This window comes from Micromesistius poutassou (assembly GCF_964030765.1).
Source record: "Micromesistius poutassou genome assembly, chromosome: 5".
Classification (NCBI taxonomy): Eukaryota; Metazoa; Chordata; class Actinopteri; order Gadiformes; family Gadidae; genus Micromesistius; species Micromesistius poutassou.
This window is the reverse complement of record NC_140275.1, coordinates 19,289,762-19,310,044: the sequence shown is the minus strand read 5'-3', so window position 1 is coordinate 19,310,044 and position 20,283 is coordinate 19,289,762. Positions and strand designations below refer to the sequence as shown.

At 45.7% G+C, this 20,283-nt stretch overlaps 1 protein-coding gene and 2 pseudogenes across 12 annotated transcripts; 1 reads left to right on the top strand and 2 right to left on the bottom strand.

Moving 5' to 3' along the window:
• Positions 1-515: 515 nt before the first annotated feature.
• On the bottom strand, positions 516-1,473 carry LOC311343128 (annotated as a pseudogene). Its single transcript, XR_014684136.1, has 4 exons — positions 1,354-1,473; positions 1,112-1,193; positions 908-1,013; positions 516-824 (listed from the first exon to the last, which is right to left on the bottom strand). The product of XR_014684136.1 is annotated as an uncharacterized misc_RNA (transcript).
• A 5,769-nt stretch (positions 1,474-7,242) lies between these two features.
• Positions 7,243-8,222, bottom strand: LOC311343717 (annotated as a pseudogene). Its single transcript, XR_014684135.1, has 4 exons — positions 8,096-8,222; positions 7,847-7,928; positions 7,640-7,748; positions 7,243-7,568 (listed from the first exon to the last, which is right to left on the bottom strand). The product of XR_014684135.1 is annotated as an uncharacterized misc_RNA (transcript).
• Positions 8,223-8,226: 4 nt separating this feature from the next.
• On the top strand, positions 8,227-19,936 carry kansl3 (KAT8 regulatory NSL complex subunit 3). Of its 10 annotated transcripts, XM_084468656.1 has the most exons (21): positions 8,358-10,596; positions 10,741-10,911; positions 11,024-11,114; positions 11,308-11,493; positions 11,601-11,732; positions 11,850-11,966; positions 12,043-12,141; positions 12,390-12,461; positions 12,557-12,631; positions 12,721-12,878; positions 13,159-13,222; positions 13,325-13,513; positions 13,907-14,063; positions 14,920-14,997; positions 15,529-15,708; positions 16,119-16,206; positions 16,432-16,559; positions 16,896-17,002; positions 17,259-17,454; positions 18,551-18,660; positions 19,323-19,925. In XM_084468656.1, the coding sequence occupies exons 1-21, from the start codon at positions 10,382-10,384 to the stop codon at positions 19,326-19,328; spliced, it is 2,619 nt and encodes an 872-aa protein (XP_084324782.1). In that variant the 5' UTR covers positions 8,358-10,381; the 3' UTR covers positions 19,329-19,925. The 10 variants fall into 10 exon arrangements, with proteins under 10 accessions (XP_084324778.1, XP_084324782.1, XP_084324777.1 ...); XM_084468652.1 differs by having other exon boundaries at positions 8,227-8,565; positions 10,321-10,596; positions 11,850-12,141; positions 12,557-12,878; positions 19,323-19,936; XM_084468651.1 differs by having other exon boundaries at positions 8,358-10,195; positions 10,321-10,596; positions 11,850-12,141; positions 12,557-12,878; positions 19,323-19,936.
• The last annotated feature ends 347 nt before the right edge of the window (positions 19,937-20,283 follow it).

Here is a 20,283-nt window from a genome sequence, read left to right as displayed (position 1 = left end):
AGAAAAACTGAGAATGAGTATTCTGTGCTTATCTTTTAAAAGGAATCCTCTCCATTAAGCATCAATTCAGAATGTCACAAAATCGGATCTAGTTCAAGTTCAAGTTCTTTCGTTAAAAATATGTTAAGTTCAGTTCACAGTTCATAGAAAAATGAACTTGTTCAATTAACTAGTTTGTTTGAACTAGTTCATGCACAACACTGCCAACAGGGCTGATGTATTCAAAGCCGTCCCCCTTCCCCACCGGTCGTTCCCACTCCCCTCATCCAACATGTGAAACCCACAGTGAGGACGTTTTAAGTTCTGCCAGACTCTTCAGCATCAGTTTGAACAAACAGACTGGAGTCTGGATGCCGTTCCAGCCAAAGTATTGTACATGCTACATTTAATTGATCTTCTTGGTCTAGAAAAAGCCTTTCATGATGTAGTGGTCTATAATGAGAGCAAAGATGGGACCACAAACACACCTTCAGAACATCACATCATTTTGAAGAGAAAACAACAAATGGCACAGTCAAATAAACAGGTTTTAATGTTGCATGATAAAAGTCCCATGAACAGACTTTACATTTATTTACTAAATCTTTATTTATTTTACTTATGACTCAAGTAGAACTGTTCGAGCCCAGTTCAAACTTTTTAAAGCACACTGTACATAACCAGACGTACGTATGCAACCAACTAATCTGCTTGATTACTATGTTAAAGAGATGAAGATGGAGCATGCTACTGAAGTGTCATTCTTCTTGTGTACTTTATATACACAAGCAGTGGAATCGAACTCAGACACACAGTCATCAGGAAAGCTTTGAGGAATGGAGTATCTGCAATGACAAATGACTCAATAGAAATTAGGAGGTAGTGTTTCACAAAGTAGCATGGAATTGACGGTGAAAGTGAAACTTACCTTATGCAGCATCCACCACAATCACAGTCCATGCATGCGCTGTTTCTCCAGCTGGATCCTACGGTATGCCACGTGTGGTCCACGGTATCCTTACACCCAGTTATTCCTACAGGGTGAACAAGACATCAACTCAAAATGATCACAACCTAGTTTCTAACGTGTACACATTTCAAAGTGCTTGTTTATCTGTCTCCACACGTTTACCTGGTTTCAGAAGCTTTCTCATGCAGGAGGCATCTAGCACTGCTGCGAGGGCGCACACCACTGAAGCTACATCCAGAAATCTCTAAGTGGAAGAGAAGAACATGATAGTAACAGGCAGGTAGACATAATTTGTATTTATCCAATGACAATATACACAGCATTAGAAAATGTGCCAAAAAACATACTCATCTTATTAGTATTATTGATAACCTATCTATGTAGGTAATGATAAAACAGCCTACCATGATGGCTGGGGAACAGGGTTGAATGTTGGTCAGAGAATGGAGGATTTTAGTATGGACTGTGTGTTCTGTGGCTGGCTTTTAATAGTGAACCTCACTGATACCTTCGGACTCAAACATCGGGGAGTTTTTGTAAATGAGAAATGCAAAACCCAAATGGCTTGATTCCCTTGGGGAGAGAATCTTACGTAATCCTAGCAATCAGTGTTTACAAAAAAAAGTTATGTATTTAAATACATCAAATGTATTTCTTTCTGAAAGAGGATTTGTGGCAGTAGTGACAGAGGGCGCAAATGATTGGAAATTAAATGCATGACAATGGGTCAGAGGATCACGGTGGTATATGCACCAATATGCTGACAGCCTCACATGCATGACAAACTGATTGTTTTTATTTCAAAGTCGAAGTGCTTTCAAGTCCTCTCAGCAGATAACTACACAATACACCAAAGCAAGACTAATATCAAACTTATATAAAAAAATATCAATATATATATATATATAGCAAAAAATATCAAACTTTGCTCTCTCTCTCTCTCTCTCTCTCTCTCTCTCTCTCTCTCACAAACTTGTTTTTAGAGAAAGGGAACATAACCGAATCGCAAAACTACTGCCATCTACTGGTGCAGTTGACGAAAAGGCTAGACTCAAAATCAGAAGAATGTGTTCTGAGATCAACTTTAACTTGCATATATATGATATAATATTACTGAGTGTGCTGAGTGATCTATTAAAGCTGACCAACCAAAAATGACCAACAATTTGTAGAGCACAGCTTATAAAATGAGCAAAATAATAATAATAATAATAATACATTTTATTTGGGGGCGCCTTTCAGGGCACTCAAGGTCACCTTACAAAGCAGAGAAAAATAAGAATAACAACAAGAAGTAAATACTAAATCACTAAAAAAAAAAAACAACTCTGCGATCTTCAAAAATGAAAGATGCGGGGGGGGGGGGGGGGGGGCAACGAGAGTTTAGAGGGAGTAGGCCTGTTTAAAAAGGTGGGTTTTCAGGTGGGATTTGAATGTGGAGAATGAGTCAATGTTCCTGATGCTGGGGGGGAGGGGGTTCCAGAGATGGGGGGCAGAGCGGCTGAAGGCTCTGGCCCCCATGGTGGTGAGACGGGCAGGAGGCACAGTGAGGCTGATGGATGAGGCAGATCTGAGTGTCCGGGAAGGGGTGTTGATGTGGAGGAGGTCAGAGAGGTATGGGGGAGAGAGGTTATGGATGGCCTTGTAGGTGTGGAGCAGAATTTTGAAGTTGATGCGGGATTGGACCGGAAGCCAGTGAAGCTGTTGCAGAACAGGTGTGATGTGATTGATGGATGGGATCCTGGTGATGATGCGGGCAGCAGAGTTCTGAACCAGTTGGAGTTTGTGGGTGAACTTGTGGGGGAGACCAAAGAGAAGGGAGTTACAATAGTCCAGGCGGGATGTGACCAAAGCGTGGACCAGGATGGCAGTGGAGTTGGGAGTGAGGGATGGACGGAGACGGTTGATGTTGCGTAGATGAAAATAGGCTGACCGGGTAATGTTATTGATGTGGGTTTGGAATGAGAGAGTACTGTCAAGGACAACACCCAGACTCTTAACCTGGAGGGAGGGGCAGACAGAGGAGTTATCGATGGGGACAGTGAAACTTTGAGTGTTAGTAAGAGTGGATTTAGAGCCAATGAGGAGAACCTCTGTTTTATCGCTGTTGAGTTTCAGGAAATTGGAAGAGAACCAGGTTTTGATTTCTTGTAAACAGTCACAGAGGGAGGAGGGCGGGAAGGTGGAGGTGGGTTTAGAAGAAAGGTAGAGCTGGGTGTCGTCCGCATAGCAGTGGAAATGGATACTGAATTTACGGAAGATCTGACCAAGGGGGAGGAGATAGATAATGAAGAGGATGGGGCCAAGTACAGAGCCTTGGGGAACACCAGAGGAGACGGGTGATGGTTGGGATGTGAAGGTTTTCAACTGAATGAACTGTGTGCGGCCAGAGAGATACGATTTGAACCAGTCCAGGGGTGTGTCGGAGATACCAATAGATGCTAATCTGTCAAGGAGAGTTGTGTGGGAGATGGTGTCGAAGGCCGCACTCAGATCGAGGAGGATGAGGATGGATAATAGTCCGGAGTCAGCTGCCATCAGGAGGTCATTTGTGATTTTGAGGAGGGCTGTTTCTGTGCTGTGACGTGGGCGAAATCCAGACTGGAACTGTTCGTAGAGGTTATTGTTATGGAGATGTGCGTGTACCTGAGAAGCCACTGCTTTTGAAAATGATTTGAACAGCATCATGGTCACTAGTAAAAAAGCATTATAAGCCCTGATGTTCCCCTGCCACTCAAGCCTCTCCACCACAGACACAGAGGGCTGAGGAAAGAAGAGGCCAGCGGACAGCAATGAAACCGTGGGCTGTTGTACTGCACCTGTGACATCGTAGCTGTGAGGCATACTGGGTTCAAATACACGGATGTCTAACCATGAAGGTTGTGTTCTCCGCACTCACTGTTGGAACGGCTGATTAGTCATTTCTGTCTGTTGCAAGTGTGGTGCATTCAGTTGTTCTTGTGGTTCTGTTCGTTGGGGTTTACAGTTCCCACTCTGGAAGTACAGTTCAGACGTACACAGTTAACACTGTTGATTGATGTTACAACAAAGCAAGATTAATTGTGAATTTTGTTTTGTGGAGATGCATGCAACGCTGGTCTTGTGATATTTCCTTCTGGTTAACAGGTTATTTGTATCTCCCTAATTAGACTCGGAGGGATAAGTCAGGGTTTTTGGTTATTTTAAATTGAGCATGGTCTGCTCAGAATAGCTTTGAAGGTGATGCTTGACTTTGTTTTCTTTAAATATCTATCTATCTCTCGCTCTCTCGCTCTCTATATCTATATCTCTTTACATTGGCAAACTATTATGAAGAACTCTGTCCACTTGGAGGTGTTTATTGACTACACCATAAAAGGGATTCACCAGAGCAGGGGCGTCTAATCTCTACCACTGCTGTGCCGGGGGAGGGCTTTAGGGGGACTGCTCTGTGTTATTACATATAATATACATATAAGCATAGTTACAGGTGAGCCCAGTGATATGTAGTGCTGAAGCCCTCTTGCCCTCCAGACAGTGGAGGTCGGAGCCGGAGTGTGCTGGGAGGCCGGGACCAAAGCCTGGGTTCTCTTGCCGTCTGCAGATAGTAGCAGTGTTCCCCTGCTGGGCAGGTACAGGTCTACCTGTCACACATCACACGTGCATGTTACAGAAAATTATTATACAAGGGGTGGCCAGAGGGTGTCCAAGGCTTTATAGGGGGGTCCATATACCGGGCATAATAAAGGAATACTTTACTGTAAGAAAAATAAATACTTACCAGAATAGTTGACGGGAGGGGGGGGAGTTTGGGTTGGCGGACAGGATTGTTGACGGGAGGGGGGGGGGGGATTTTTGGGTTGCGGGCAGACGGGATTGTTGACGGGGGGTTTGGGTTGGCGGAGTTTGGGTTGGCGGACAGGATTGTTGACGGGAGGGGGGGGGGATTTTTGGGTTGCGGGCGGACGGGGTTGTTGACGGGGGGGGGGGGGCATGATTGCTTCGTGCGTTAACAGGGAGTGCGAGAGCATAAATCGCGCTTTCAACAAAACATGCAGTGAACTGTCAATCAACTAGGGTGGCACCTAGGGTGGCCAATCAGGTTCCAGGGTTGGCCAGTGCCACCCCGGCCCCCCCTCTGGCTCCGCCCCTGATACTGTCACGCCCCCTTGTGTTACGTGCATACGTTACTGTAATCCTCAGTCCTGGGTTTTGCAACTAAATACATGCCCACGTGCAATTCTCCCTGGTCTCATTATTAGTTGTTATACCAAATAGTAGAACGAGTATACAACAAAACTGGCGACGAGGTAATACGTTCTCACGTTGTGTTTGCCATTTTTGGTGCAAAGTCTGAGTTTAAAAAGTTTTTCGCGGGTGTACTGCGCATGGTCGTGGCTAACTGGGCAACGGCGCAAGCTAGCTACTGCAGTGTAGATGAGACTGCACCTGAATGGAGGACAACGCTGCTGCAGGGGAAGGAGGAATCTCCGTGGTGGAAAGGAGACTGAAGCATAAGGATAAGACAAATTGCTGAAATCAGAGGATAATAATTAACATTGCTTGAAAATGGCTGCACTGCTTGGAAATATAGGACCATTTGAGGAAAACACAGAACAATGGAGTTCATACACTGAGAGGTTTGAGTATTTTGTACTCGCTAACAGGATTAAAGGAGATGTCATAGTGCCAACATTCTTAAGTATTATGGGAGGAAAAACATTCAACCTACTGCGCAGTCTAGTGCAACCTGACAAGCCAGGGGACAAGTCCTATGATGAAATAGTGACAATATTAGGAAATCACTACTCTCCTAAGCCACTGATTATCGCAGAGAGGTTCAGATTCCATAAAAGGAACCAGGAAGAAGGTGAATCTGTTTCACAGTTCATAGCTGTACTGAAACGGTTATCATTGTGACTTTGGACTTTCACTCAATGTCGTGGACCAAGCCAGGCCATTTGGCATCAACACTAGAAACCATCAGCTGATGGTCACAAGTCATCTGAAAACGGCATTTCGGTTACCATAGTTGGGCCATTATGAAGCACCATTACAAAGTTTTAGTAGGCTACCTGCATGCAATTTCACTTCCCACATGATCTAACCCAGGTAATACTTTACCTGTACATTGATGCTATGGGTTGACTTTCTGTTCACAAAGTCAGCCTCATGTTACCCTAAAGGTGCATTGATGGGGACATGTGTACAGTCAATTGCACCTACGAGTTTAAGGAATCCTATAAATGGATAAGGGAACTGTAGAATTTTACAAATGCAAACGTGTAATACACCACACTGGCCATAATTCCACAACCTTTAGTGAATAAGTATTCCATTTGACATAAGACATGCACATCACTTGGGAGACGAACCCCGCACGCAGAAATTCAAGGCTGACGGGCTACCTCCACTCTACCACTCTCTCACGGAGGCTGAGGTTTTCTTTTACCTGAAAGTGTAGAAAATCCTTCCTTGACAGTTTGAGTGGGAAAAAAGCTAGGAAACACCACAAACATATTTAGCAAATGTAGTGAGCGCAGCTAAAACCTTGTGAATAGCACTGTATTTTTGCATCACCAACTGCATGCAAATATGTACCCATGGCAAAAAATCACAGAGAAACACAGACACACTGCGCAACAGTAATGGAATTTTTTCACTGACAGTACCAGCTCAACTCGCCTCGACTTAGCCCGCCTTTTTTTGCGTTTTGATCACCAAAATGTGATCACCTGCTAACTGGTACTTTTTTAGTCTCAACTCCGTCGAGGTTCAAAGAGAGCTGATCTGATACTTTTGTGTGATGTAAACTCGATGAGTCACGATGTGCACGACGTCTGAGCCTGACAACACCTGGCATCTATAAATACTAGCATCAGTGTCTTCTCGTTCTCCTTTCTAATTTTGTGTGTCACCACAATCCACAGACTGAGCATAAGTACACCATCACCTCCAAGTCCTCCATTGTTGTGTTTTGTGTAGCAAACCACTCAAACATACTTGAACATTGTACTCTCCAAATGTCATCAACATGTCTCATTCCCTATGAGAGGAGACAAGACTTTGGACCATGTTCACACCAACAGGGCTGATGCATTCAAAGCCGTCCCCCTTCCCCACCGGTCGTTCCAACAAACAGACTGGATTCTGGATGTCATTGCAGCCAAAGTATTGTACAAGCTACATTTAATGGATATTTTTGGCCTACAAAAATGCCTTTCATGATGTAGTGGTCAATAATGAGAGCAAAGATGTGACCACAAACACACCTTCAGAACATCACATAATTATGAAGAGAAAACAACAAATGGCACATTCAAATAAACAGGTTTTAATGTTGCATGATAAAAGTCCTATGAACAGACTTTACATTTATTTACTAAATCTTTATTTATTTTATTTATGCATGACTCAAGTAGAACTGTTCGAGCCCAGTTCAAACTTTTGAAAGCACACTATACATAACCAGACGTAGGCCTACATGCAACCAACCAATCATCTGCCTGATTACTATCCTGTAGCGGAGAAGATGGGGCATGCTACTGAAGCATCATTCTTCTTGTGTACTTTATATTCACAAGCTGTGGCATCAAACTCGGACACGCAGTCATCTGGGAAGTTTTGAGGAGTGGAGTAACTGCAATGACAAATTACTCATTAGAAATGAGGCAGTGTTTCACTTGAAGTGATGGTGAAAGTGAAACTTACGCCATGCAGCATCCACTGCAGCTGCAGTCCATGCATGCGCTGTTTCTCCAGACGGATCCTACGGCATGCCACGTGTTGTCCACGGTATCCTTACACCCAGTAGTAATTCCTACAGGGTGAACAAGACATCAACTCAAAGTTATCACAAGCTAGTTTCTAACATGTACACATTTCAAAGTGCTTGTTTATCTGTCTCCACACGTTTACCTGGTTTCTGAGGTATTACGAAGCAGGCGGCATCTAACACTGCTGCGAGGGCGCACACCACTGAAGCTACAACCATAAATCTCTAAGGGGAAGAGAAGAACATGATAGTTACAGACTTATAAACAATATTGTCATTATCCAATGACAATATACACAGCATTAAAATATGTGCCAACAAACACATGAACGTACTCATCTCATTAATATTATTGATGACCTATCTATGTAGGTAATGATAAAACAGCCTACCATGATGGCTGGGGAACAGGCTGGTCAGAGAATGGAGTCTTATAGTGCCGTCTGTGTGTTCTGGGGCTGGCTTTAAATAGTGAACCTCACTGAGACCTTTGGACTCAAACATCAGGGAGTAACCATAAATGACCCTCCTTGGGGAGGGAATCTTACGTAATCCTAACAATCAGTGTTTACAAAAAAAAGTAATATATTTGAATGCATTAAAAATATTTTTTTCCGAAAGGGGATTTGTGGCAGTAGTCGTGGAATTGAGTCAGCCCAATATAGCACACCTGAAAGACAAATACAAAGGGTGTTTCATTCCAAGCAGAGGGGCAGGCTGTACAGATCGATGTCTACAATTGTTCGCCCAATTATTTGCCATTTTTATTCTAAAGATGTGTGAGATACATGGATCAAGAGAGGTAGGGGGCCCACATAGACTGCTTTTGTAGGTCCCCGAGTTTGGTGCTGCACCCCTGCTTGTAAGTGTACTATTTCATTACCTATTGGGACTAAATTGGGCAACTTTTAAGTTTAGAAAAGTATACTTTCAGTTTAAGAGTAGTACATTTTGAGTAGGCCTACAACTAGTTCACAGCAGTGACGGACTGGGAGCAAAAAACGGCCCTGGCATTTGCACATTATAACAGGCCCCGCGTGTGTAATTGTTGACGGGGGGGCCGACAAGCATGCCGCTCCGTGATTGGCCGGCCCAAATGGCCCACGAGAGGCCAAACGGTCCACGAGAGGCCGCGGCCCTTCTGGCATCTGCCCAAATGCCAGACCGTCCAGTCCGTCACTGGTTCACAGACTGAAAGGATCTAAGAGGGAAGAGAAATGCTATTGTATCACTCACTGTGATGATGATAGTGAAACATGCGGATCATATGTGAAAAACGAGACTGAACGGTGATTAAGCGAATTCACTTAAATAAACGGACCTTATCTCGTACTCACACTGCTTTTTTGACTTTAGAAATCATAAATAGAACAAACAATGAACAATAAAAAAACAATGAAATGACGATGAAAACAAGAGGCTTAACACATTGAAATATTTCAAGGTTCATTAAAATGACGCTCACTTAATTCTTTAATGTCTTACCATCAAATTCGCAAACTCGAGTTCCCATGACTGTGTGTACAGTCACGTGATATAAAATAAAATGTTTCATCCATATAGCACATCATTGTTACTTGTATATTCGTAATTATACATATATAATTATGATGTAAGATACTAAACATGTATTTGATTATATTGCGGCGTTGTCTATGAGCGTGTTTTATATACTGGGCACAATGTAGCCTAATTGTTGAGTTAGTTAATTGAGTTGACATGACATGTCGATTTTATAACAAGTTGAGTTATAGTTGAAGTTTCCAGTTGTCAGTGTAATAAAATATGAAAAATAAATACTTGTAAATATATAAATAAAAATAAATAGTTGGTATTAAATACAAAGATTTGACGCAACGCAGAACAACATCATCATGTGACGCAGCCGCGCCTTCACACTGGTTGCCAGGTTTGCGTACAAAGATCTCCGTGAAGGCTGTATTTAGGTATTTGCCCTTAGAACGGGGGTTGGCTGAAAAATCTGGCAACTCGGCATACAACAAAGGAAAACTAGCGTAATCATTACGCGCGTTTATTTTTGCCTTGTTTTTATTATTTACACAACGTAGTCTAGTTTTATACTTCCGTTTGTCTGACTACGGTCTTATACTCCACGACTGATAAAGCATGGCCGAACAAAGTTAAACGGTGAGCTCGGGTTGCCTTGTCAAGTGCAGTGCGCTGTACGCTAAGTGACGTTAGCTAGCTTGTTGCTAATGCTAGGCGAGAGGATCCTGTTTAACAATAACGTCACGTGTGTCACAGCCTCCATGTACCGTGTAACACGTACCAAGTGTGTTATCAAGCGTTACACAGGCAGTACTGTTACGTTATACACGTCCGTGAAGTCAACGGTGTTCACGTACGAGCCTCCAAGCCTCTGCACACACATGGCTAGGTAGACAACAATCACTCCTTTCTGTTTACCAAACTGATGCAGTCCATGCGGTTATCTGTATTCAGAACAAGGTATTTGGTTTATCTTTGAGGAGGTAAGCTGTGCATTCATCTTCATGTGTAATTGTTTCCCCTTTTTAATTGTGGAGGGTTGGAGGTGTGTCACAGCCTGGGGTGTAACACTGGAAATGCACTGGCTCTTACTATGTCCCTTCTTCAGCTCGGCGTGGATCCTTACAGGCTGAACATCCTTGCTAGGGTCCTCAGTGGCCCCAGAGAGAATGCACCGCTGTGGGGACAAAGACTTCCAGACAACGGCCAGAAAAATGGGCACATCGTTGCTCTTCCAGCTGTCGGGTCATGAACGAGAGCTGGACCTGGTGTTCCTAGACCACAGCTACGCCAAACCCTGGAACGCACATCCAGACGCCAGCAGTGCCCGTCCCACCAGAGCGCTGTTTGTCACTGATCGTCGTCGACAGCCCGATGGCTCATCGTGAGTAAAACGGTTAACTTCTTCCTCCTGGTTAATTAAACCTTTACATGGGCCACAGCTGTCCTGTATCCCTGTCTGTTTCATCGTTGAATGATCCTCTTGCCGTCAGCGATATGTAATTTTAATCTAACCCTTTCTCCACAGAGAGTCCGATGCGGTGTTGGATATTGAGACAGTCACTCCCACACCCATCCCCCTGTATGACAACCAGAAAGCCCGGAGTGTTATGAAGGAATGCGAGAGACACGTCTTATTTGCTCGAACCATTGCTGATAATCCCCCGCCCCCCGACGACTGGGAGGACCACGTCAACAAGTAGGAAGCACATGCAATTCCCCATTTATTGAACTCTATTAAAACACTGTTTACCATCTTGTCCTTCCCTTTTGACCTGGTGATGTAGTGATCCATCTTCATCCCCTTTCAGAACTGGGTGGTCCTTGGTGCAGAACAAGTTGTTCAATAAACTGCTTAAAGCTCTGCAGACCGAACGCCTAGCCCGGCTCGCCAATGAAAATGTGAGTTCAGATATTTTTAAAGAAAAGTTCAAGTCCAGTATCGCGCATTTCCGTTAGTTAGTAAAGACTAACTATTGTATAATCACTTTGTATAAAAGGCCACAGTTGGCTTCAGGTCATCCTTTTTCTGATGTGATATTTTGTTTCCATAATAAGAGTATTTTTATCACTAATCTTCTTGCCTTGGCTGCAGGCCTGCAATGAGCCAGTCTTGCGTAGGATTGCTGTGGATAAGTGCGCCAGGAAAGTGCGTCATGCGCTAGCTAGTGTCAACTGGGACACAAAGCTGACTCAGTGGTTGCACACTACCTTGATCGAGTCCCTGAGCCTCGCCATGCTTGCTGCCTATCTAGATGTCCTCCAGACCCTCAAAAGCAAGGTAGTTTATTTGATCTATATCCACTGCACCGTATTAATTACTTATTAATTCATGTGTAGTGTTTGGGCAAAGTCTGTGCTTTCATCGTTTATTCCCGCTCTGGCCAGCTGCCATCCCTGATTGACAGGATGCTGCAGACGTCCTCTGCCAAGAGCGGAGCGGCCGGTGCAGAGGCCCTCTCGCTGTTACTGAAACGTCCCTGGGACCCAGCTGTAGGGGTTCTGTCCCATAACAAACCGGTTTGTTTCCTTCTTCCCTTTCCTCTATGGCACTTCAGTCAGTGTTTACTCTGTTGCAATGCACAATAACAAGCACAGTTTGTAAAGCAAAGAGGTCTGTTTTTGTGAATGTTTCAGAGCAAGCTCCCTGGCTCCCCCCTCATCCTGATCGCCCCCTCAGGTCCCACCAACCCTGCCCTTTCCACCTCCCGGAGAATGAGGTTCTGGCAATCTCAACTCTCTTGTCTCGGAAAGGTCAGTAGCACGGTCTGCGTATTTCAGCCCCCGCATTGTTTTTGTTTTCTCATGGTGTGCTTTACTTATTTTTCAGGTCATTCCAGTGAACACCCATGTAAACAGTGGATCAAATGTTGGGATCAATCAATGTCTAGAGCACATGTTGGGGACCGTGAGGGCAAAAGTCATGGAGGTATGCTGTTTTCTTTTCTTGGCATGTTTACAGTACACAGCCGATTCTGGTGTGTGGCCCAACTGTCTCGTCTCGTGGTTTAGGACATTAACTTTTCTCTGGGTCCAAGCTTTCAATAATTCTTTTTTTTTAATCAACAGCACAGCTTTCCCTCAATCGATGCTTTTGAATATGTTTTTTAGTTTTTTCCAATCACAAATCTCACAACACTAAATGTGAACAAAGTGTTTATACTGTCTTCAATGCAGGTTCACAGCCATTTCCCTCACAAACCCATTGTCCTGGTGGGCTGGAATGTGGGAGCTCTCATCGCCTGTCATGTGAGTGCTCTTTTACCCACTGTTGCACGATGCTTATCAGACCTTTTTATTCCTGGCTGTGATGCAGTGTTTGACTCTTCCCTGTCCAATGGCAGGTCTCGCTGATGGAGTATCTGACGGCTGTGGTATGTCTGGGCTTCCCCCTGCTAACTGTCAATGGACCAAGAGGGGTAAGCTCACGATGAAGTCAGGTCAATACTCTTGTCGTGTATGGTGTTCTCTCCTAAGCGGGCTGTTTGCTGTGTCCCTGGGCGGGCAGGATGTGGACGACACACTGCTGGACATGAAGACGCCGGTGCTGTTTGTGGTGGGGCAGAACGCCCTGCAGTGCAGCACGGAGGCCATGGAGGAGTTCAGGGAGAGGCTGAGGGCCGACAACAGCATGGTGGTGGTGGGAGGGGCTGATGACTACCTCAGGTGTGTCTTCAGCGCAGTGCACGCGGTGGCGTGGGATGATGTCGTGGTGTGACGATGTGATAGTATGATGGTGTCATGTTGTGATGATGTCATGGCGAAATAAACCAATGTCTGTATTAGCCAAGCAATGCCATGCTGGTGGAACCCTACCTATCTACTGTATTGTTTGCTACAGTCATGTTATTCTGGTGGTGGTGGTGGTGGTGGTAGTAGTTGTAGTACTGGTGTTATTAGTAAAACTAAATAGCAATAGTACTGATGTTGTGTTTTCACCTTCAAGGATCAACTCAACCAAAATGAAGACGGAGGGACTCACTCAGACCATGGTGGATCGCTGCCTGCAGGTAACACAGACATGTCCCTCTTCAGCTGCCGCGGATCTTTTTCTTTCATGTTCAATAGACAAAGCCTTGCTGACGTCACGTTGTACTGTTGGCGGTGTGTAGGACGAGATTGCGGACTTCCTGTCGGTGGTGCTGACCCGGGCGGAGGGCCACAGCCATGGCTCGGGGGAGCTGAGGGACCTGGACACGGAGAAGAAGAGGAGGCCCCGGAGAGAGCTGCCCTTCGACCTGGAGCGGGGCAGGCCCTCGTCGCCGGCCATGAGGCTCCCCATCTCCCCCTCAGGCTCGGAGGTCAGTCCTCAGTTTTCTGCGTGACAAGACAAAGCTCAGTCTTTGGTTGGTTTAAATTGAGAAGACTGTCTTTAAAAATGATCACCACATGAACCTACATGTGATATTGAACCTACCTTCTTATGCTGAATGAAATTCACAGGAAGATAAATGAACATGTTTTAATACGATGGAAAGGCCACATGGTTCTATTCAGACAAATTATAATATTGTATATGCATTGATGAATGATCATAATCATCCTCAGCGTCGTCAAGCTATCGGCTATTGGCAGATTCAGCCACAACATTGTCTATTGACATTGTTAATGGAAGAACATACATAGTCCCAGACGGACGGTCCTAGCAGGTCCAATGTTGTGTAAAAGATCACGTGTGCTGCTGTGCCCTTCAGGATCTTTCCAGCATCTGCAGCAGTCCCACCTCCAGCCCCAAGCCCAAAACCTCCGGCCTCTCTCCGGCTCAGAAGTCCAGCCTCATCACAGCCACCCAGCTCCTCAAGACGCACATGCAGCGCTCCGGCACAACGCTCACACACAAGCAGGCTCAAGGTACGTCTTGCCGGTATCCGCAGTCTGGAACACACCAGGAGCCACGACAGGTGCCGTTGTGCACTACGGCATTTGTACAATGGGCCTTCTGCCCAGACGTACACCGTCTCACTCTCGTCTCCCGCCCCTCTTGCTCCCAACTCGCAAACATACATGCACACACACACACGAACGCACGCACGCATGCACATGCACACACACATACACACTCACTCACGCAGACACACATGAGTGCACATGCACACAGTCTGGTGTGAATCTGTCCACTGTGAGTCACCCCAACTGCGACAAAGTGTATCTAGGATTCCTGCAAACTCTATCTCCAGTCTGTTTATGAGATGACCAATGTTTAGAGATGCCCAAGTCAGGACATCAGCTACCCTGGAAATCCAGAGTTCTCGCGAGAGCACAATTTGAATTTGCCCAGCGAGTCACTCTGGGAACGAGCAATATACTCACTCCCCGATTGCCCAAACCCAGAACATTAACCAATCACATCGGTGTATCTGATATAGGTGGGCCAAAAGCGTTGCTGTTTTACCGATCGGATACACAAAGTCTTATCTGTTGGTTAGCTGCACTGGTCTGGATACGTTATCCCTTGTATTCTTCTGATTGGTCATAGTGTTATCCAATTGCGTGCAGTGATATTTTCAAATGCATGCTTGGTTCCGCCCCTCGAGTTGGGCCATTTTCATTACTCGTTGCCAGACCCTACAGCTTTCTAGCTGTGGGTCTGGATTTCCAGGCTAGACATCAGCAGGGTCAGGCTGGAATATAACTGTAAATACTCTTCCTCATCCCTCTTCTGCCTGCACCTCCTCTCTTTCCGTCCTCTGTTTCCAATTCATTCCAGCTCAGTTTGCAGCTTTTATGAAACAAAACATGCTTGTGAGGAAAACCCTTCCTCCGGGCACCCCTCCCTGTGTCTTTGGTAAGTATCTGTCCCCTCTCCTTTCTCTATTCTTTTCTCTTCATTTTCTTCCTGCATCACTGACATATCTTAATTGCTGTATTTCTCTTCCTCTGTTTTGTTTGACACAGCATCCCGATTCCCCACTGGCAGCTATTTTGTACAATGACATTATTATTATGCAATGTTTATGTTTGATTTTACAGCACTGTAAAGTTTAGGAAACCTTTTCACCCGCTTGAATTACATTATAACTACTACTGAGAAGGTTCAAAGTGCATATTTACATTTACATTTAGGGCATTTAGCAGACGTTTTTATCCAAAGTGACTTACAATAAGTACATTTGTCAGAAGAAAGAGAAACAATATATCACTGTCGGTACAGTAAGGATGTTCATAGAACCAAGTGTCAAGTACTTGGTTGTTAGGTTACCCATTCCCCGTTTAACTGCAAGGACGTATAACATACAATACAAATACAAAGTGTGTACGTTAATTGCCAGCATATAAAGTCTGCGACCCTCTATGAATAACATGGATCATTCCACAGTGCCGGTGTCCAGTGACCAGGCGGAGGGCATGGACCGGGACGAGTTCCGGCCCCACAGCAAGAGGAGGCAGACCCCCAGCCCCACGCCTGGCCGGGGCTCCAAGAAGGCCAAGATCAAGGTCACCATCGTATCCCAAGGCGAGTCAGCAGGGGGCGCCCTCGCTTCTTCCACGCAGGAAGGTAGACACTGGCTCTTCACTGTAGCACTCCAGTAGGGCTGCACACGGGCACTGTGTACTTTCAAAGGGCATAACTAATGCTTTGGTTTTCCTTCAACGCTCCTCTCTGCCCTAGACTGGGTCTATGGATTCTGTCAATATTTATTATGGATGCATTTGAATTTGTTAATATTTATTATTGTTGTATTGAAATCTCAGATTGTAAAACAAAAGGTTATTTCTTTTTGACAAACCCTCCCCCTAGACCCATTAAATCAAAATGGCCTTTCAATCAAAAGCCAAATTTGCATTAATAGCAAAAAAGAATGAGGCCCGAGGGAAGCTTGGCTGGAGGCGGTTTTTTAAAATCCATTCCAGGCAGCTTGTTTACTTCCTGATTTAATGGCCATTTCCCGCTCATTGCCCGTACAGCCGGGGCCTCGGGGAGGCCGGTGACCATGACGGTGGGCCAGACCGTGGCTGGGGCCAAGGAGCTCTCCGGCCTCCTGACAGCTCAACGGTAGGTCAGACCGCCCTGCCACCCGCCTCCAAACCCCTCCCCTTACCTTCGCTGACACCCCTACACGCTTCACGACGCCCCTCACCGTGGGCTGAACTGTGCCGTCCGGCAGCAGCATTGATGAGGTGCGGCCCGCGGGCTCGGGGGTGGGGGAGCCGGCTGGCAGGCAGACGCCGCTCTGTGGGCTAGCTCCTGAGGAGACTGGTTGGTTGTGTGTCACTGCAGGTCTGCTAGTGTCTCAGAGGTGTCTAGTGGCCTGTCTGCAGGCCCCAGCTCTCTCGGCAGCGTGCAGTCTTGCATGGTGTCGTTGTCCTCCGCACCAGCCCAGGGGCCGGCTCCTGCTACCTCCCAAGGTATCTGCTGTCCCGTCCTGCCTGTGCATCACTCTCAGCTCGCCCTTCGATATCATTACACACGGCACGGATCTCCGCGCTGTTTACCCAGAGCTTTGAAATTCTCCTCTGAGGTTGTAAACAGCCATGAAACACACCGTGTGATGGCAGAGACATTGCCTAGTAAACATTGCCATTGATTTGTTCCTGTTGCGCCATCTGTCCTAGTCTGTCCCCGACCTTGCCCTTTGAACAGGACTATTGCAGTGTGTGTACTGCCTCTCCTGTGCGGGCCGGTGTGTGTGTGTGTGTGTGCATGTGTGCCTCTGGAGTCACCGGTGTTGTTTGTGTGTGCAGCGCCGTCCGCCAGCAGTCTGCTCCAAGGCCTAAGCTTCAGTCTACAGGAGATCGTCACCAAAGCTCCTAGCTCTCCCGCCACATCCGCAAGCACAGGCAGCACCCAGGTACAACATACGCATTCACCTCCTGTGGTACCGACATGGCGAACTAGCACCTATTAGACTCCTCCTAGAATGGGGGTCGTTCTCATGTCGCTTACTTGTTGAGGGCTTGGGGTTGATGGGGGATGCTGTCTAATTCCTTCTATATTTGTGACAAAGGCCCATGTCAATAGAGTTGACTCCCTGACTGGTTGGTTGTGTCTGTGGTCAGAGGTGCGTTGTGATCAACTGCAGCTCAGCCGGTGTCTGTGCTCCACAGGTGATGTCTGGGAGGACTCAGGGCCAGGTGCTGAGCTCCATCTGCAGCAGCACGCTGCTGCGGGCGGTGCCGGTGGCCTCCGCCGGCGGCGTTTCCAAGACCACCGCCATCCACCAGCTCCTCACCAACGGCGGCCTGGCCAAGCTGGCCAGCAGTCTGCCCGGTCTGGCCCACATCAGCCACAGCCAGAGCGCCGGTACGTCTCGGACCGCCAAGCCCAGACGCCCGCGCTGAGCAGCCAGGGTTCATTCCTCCATGTGGTGGGGACACTAGGTCAGGGTGGTCCTGTCTGCTCGGCTACAGGACGGGGCTATCGGCTGTCGGAGCACATAGCGACCCAGGGAGAGAGTAGTCGTCTGTTCTCGTCTTTCAGTTGCAGATGTACGACTCCGTTACGCAGGGCGTATTTTGTGTTGTTGTTTTCTCCTCGATATTTCTGTTTGGAAAGAGCCATAACATATTTTATGATGTGATGTCCAAACCTTAGTTTGACAGCTCCTGACTCATCATGTGAAGTGGAAGTGGACTGGATGTGGAATGCTTACATGTTGGTGCAGCCCAATTTGATTTAGGAGAAGTTTAACCATAGTGACAAAAGAAAACGGAGGAAGGTTGATGGTAACAGAAAAACTGAGTATCAAAATGATTCGGGCCAAATTACATTGTTTATGTATTCCAAGATCTGTCCATCTTGAGAGATTCACCATTTTATGTTCAATGTGTTCATTCTGTGTGCCTCTTCATGTAACATTTGGAAACCTGTTCATTAAATCACGTTCAACAAGCACACATTCTCATGATAAGAGACGGCTTCACTCGGATACTAGCGGGGTGCAAAGCCTTTCAGTTCTGATCATTGCAATAAAAAGTTAAATCCAATCCATGTTTTCTTCATTTGAGTGTGTTAAAATCGTTCCTCCATTTTCATGCTGTGCTTGCCTATTGAACTGTCATATGTTCCATAATGACCATTGACGCCTTAACCATTTAATTTGCTTATAGCTATAACAAGCTTCATTATGACAGCCGCCTTGAGAAATATGAAATGGCAAATTAAATGAGCTAGTATTTCTATATTTTACTCCTTGTTGCTGCATGTCCTTGTTAGAAGCTTCTCCAGGTTGTGTTGAGGACTGTGCTTTGTGTCTTCATATTGTACTCCTTGTTGCTGCATGTCCATCTCCAGGTTGTGTTGAGGACTGTGCTTTGTGTCTTCATATTGTACTCCTTGTTGCTGCATGTCCATCTTCTCTGGGTTATGTTGAGGCCTGTGCTTTGTGTCTCGTCGGTAGGGCAGAAAGCCCCCACGTCTATCATGGTGACCCTGCGAGGATCTCAGCCCAGAGTGGGATCATTAAACCAGCCGGCCGCACTGACGCTGGCGAAGACTCCAGACCCAAAGGTGTGTTTGGTGTCTGTAGTTCAGGGAGCACATGTGTGAGGAGTCTTCTATTTATTTCTAATGTTATTGTCATGGGGGACATTGCTGAATTGGCTCATCGGCCTGGATCATTTTTGGTTATGTTTTTCTTTCTTCTATCTTGTCGCTGCCATTAACTTGTGTTCCTTACGTTGTGCTTCACACTGCCCACATCATTATCCGCACCACCAAAAGGGATTCTTGGTTCCTTTACAAGTGTTTACTGCCATGGCAACTGCACTTTCACGAGAGGGGGAGGGGGAGGTGGAATGTGTGTGTTGGTGGGGTGGGGGGGGGGGGGTGTATCTCTAGAAATTAAATGGTTTTGTCTGGTTTTAATTATACAAGCCCAATACTTTAAAGCGGTTGTGCTTCAGGGCAGGAAAGTGGTTGCTTTTTTTGTGTTACGCTTTAACGCCACTTCAGCTCTATATATTGTAGATTTGTGTCAGGTTGCTGTATGTAGGCTATTATGACCAAATTATGCATACAAATATTATATCCGTAGCATTGCCATAGATCTAATTTTAATTGGATTTAAGGACCATATCCCAATGGATTCCACAAGGGTTTTCTCCCAGACAATTACTTTGCGTGCTCGAGGGTTCGTAAATCACAATGTGTTTCAATGTCGTCCTTCGCAGCAGTGATGCACCCGGGTTTCTCGCCACGATTGGCTGGCTCCTGGTACCAGCTCACTCTCAGAGACCTGCCCAGGGGCTGTGACCTACTGATGGGCCTGTAGGAGGCAGAGCCACCCAGCCCGCCTTGACCTGGGCCCTGACCCACCCTCTCATCCGACCAGGCGTCAAGGCCTGATCTGGATGAACGACTTAAGAGGGCGAGACCACTCGTTGGTCTGCCGACACTGGGCACTGCTACACACTGCTCATATGCTCCACAAAGCTGAAGGCTTGATTACCATATGTCGCTATGTGCTCCCCCGTTTCAGAAGAGGCTGTAGAGATCATGGATTATGCTCTTTGCAAGAGAATTGTTTGTCTGACAATGTGGATTATTGTGTTCATAGGGAACCAACCATGTTTTAGTTTGTTAATTTGTTACTGTTGTGTATTTTATAATTATCTATCTATAATCCCCTATCACTTATATCCTCTGTGGAGGTATTCATTACATTAATAAAACTACATTTTATTCATATTTGTTTACAGTGAACAATCATAGCTAATTTCTAATCTTTTTTTTCTTTGCAGAATGATTTCTTTGTTGTTTTATAATTCATTATTATACAATTCATTATATATTAATTGCTAAAATGATAGCATGAACCATCTAAAACGGAACCGTTAAAAACGTCTGTCCCATATTTGTCTTATCATTGACAAATCTCAATTCCATAATTAACTCTTTGGGAAATTCAGGCTAAACAACTAAATCTCCCACTAATAAAGCGCTGTGTTTTCAATACGCTTGTATTTCTGAGTATATTTTGTCTGTTTGTTTAGTGTGTGTGTGTGTGTGTGTGTGTGTGTGTGTGTGTGTGTGTGCGCGCCTGTCCTAGCTCTTGCAACACTTGGACTTTCTGTGTATGTTCGGAAAGCTAAATATCTGTCAGAGCTTGAACTGCGTCTGCTAGTCACCTAT

What these genes read in the sequence shown, in the direction of transcription:
- kansl3 (XM_084468652.1), top strand. Translation starts at nt 10,382, where the DNA reads ATGCACCGCTGTGGGGACAAAGACTTCCAGACAACGGCCAGAAAAATG. An exon ending in TGGTGGATCGCTGCCTGCAG is followed by an intron (nt 13,223 to 13,324) that starts GTAACACAGACA and finishes GGCGGTGTGTAG; the next exon opens with GACGAGATTGCGGACTTCCT. An exon ending in TCTCCCCCTCAGGCTCGGAG is followed by an intron (nt 13,514 to 13,906) that starts GTCAGTCCTCAG and finishes TGTGCCCTTCAG; the next exon opens with GATCTTTCCAGCATCTGCAG.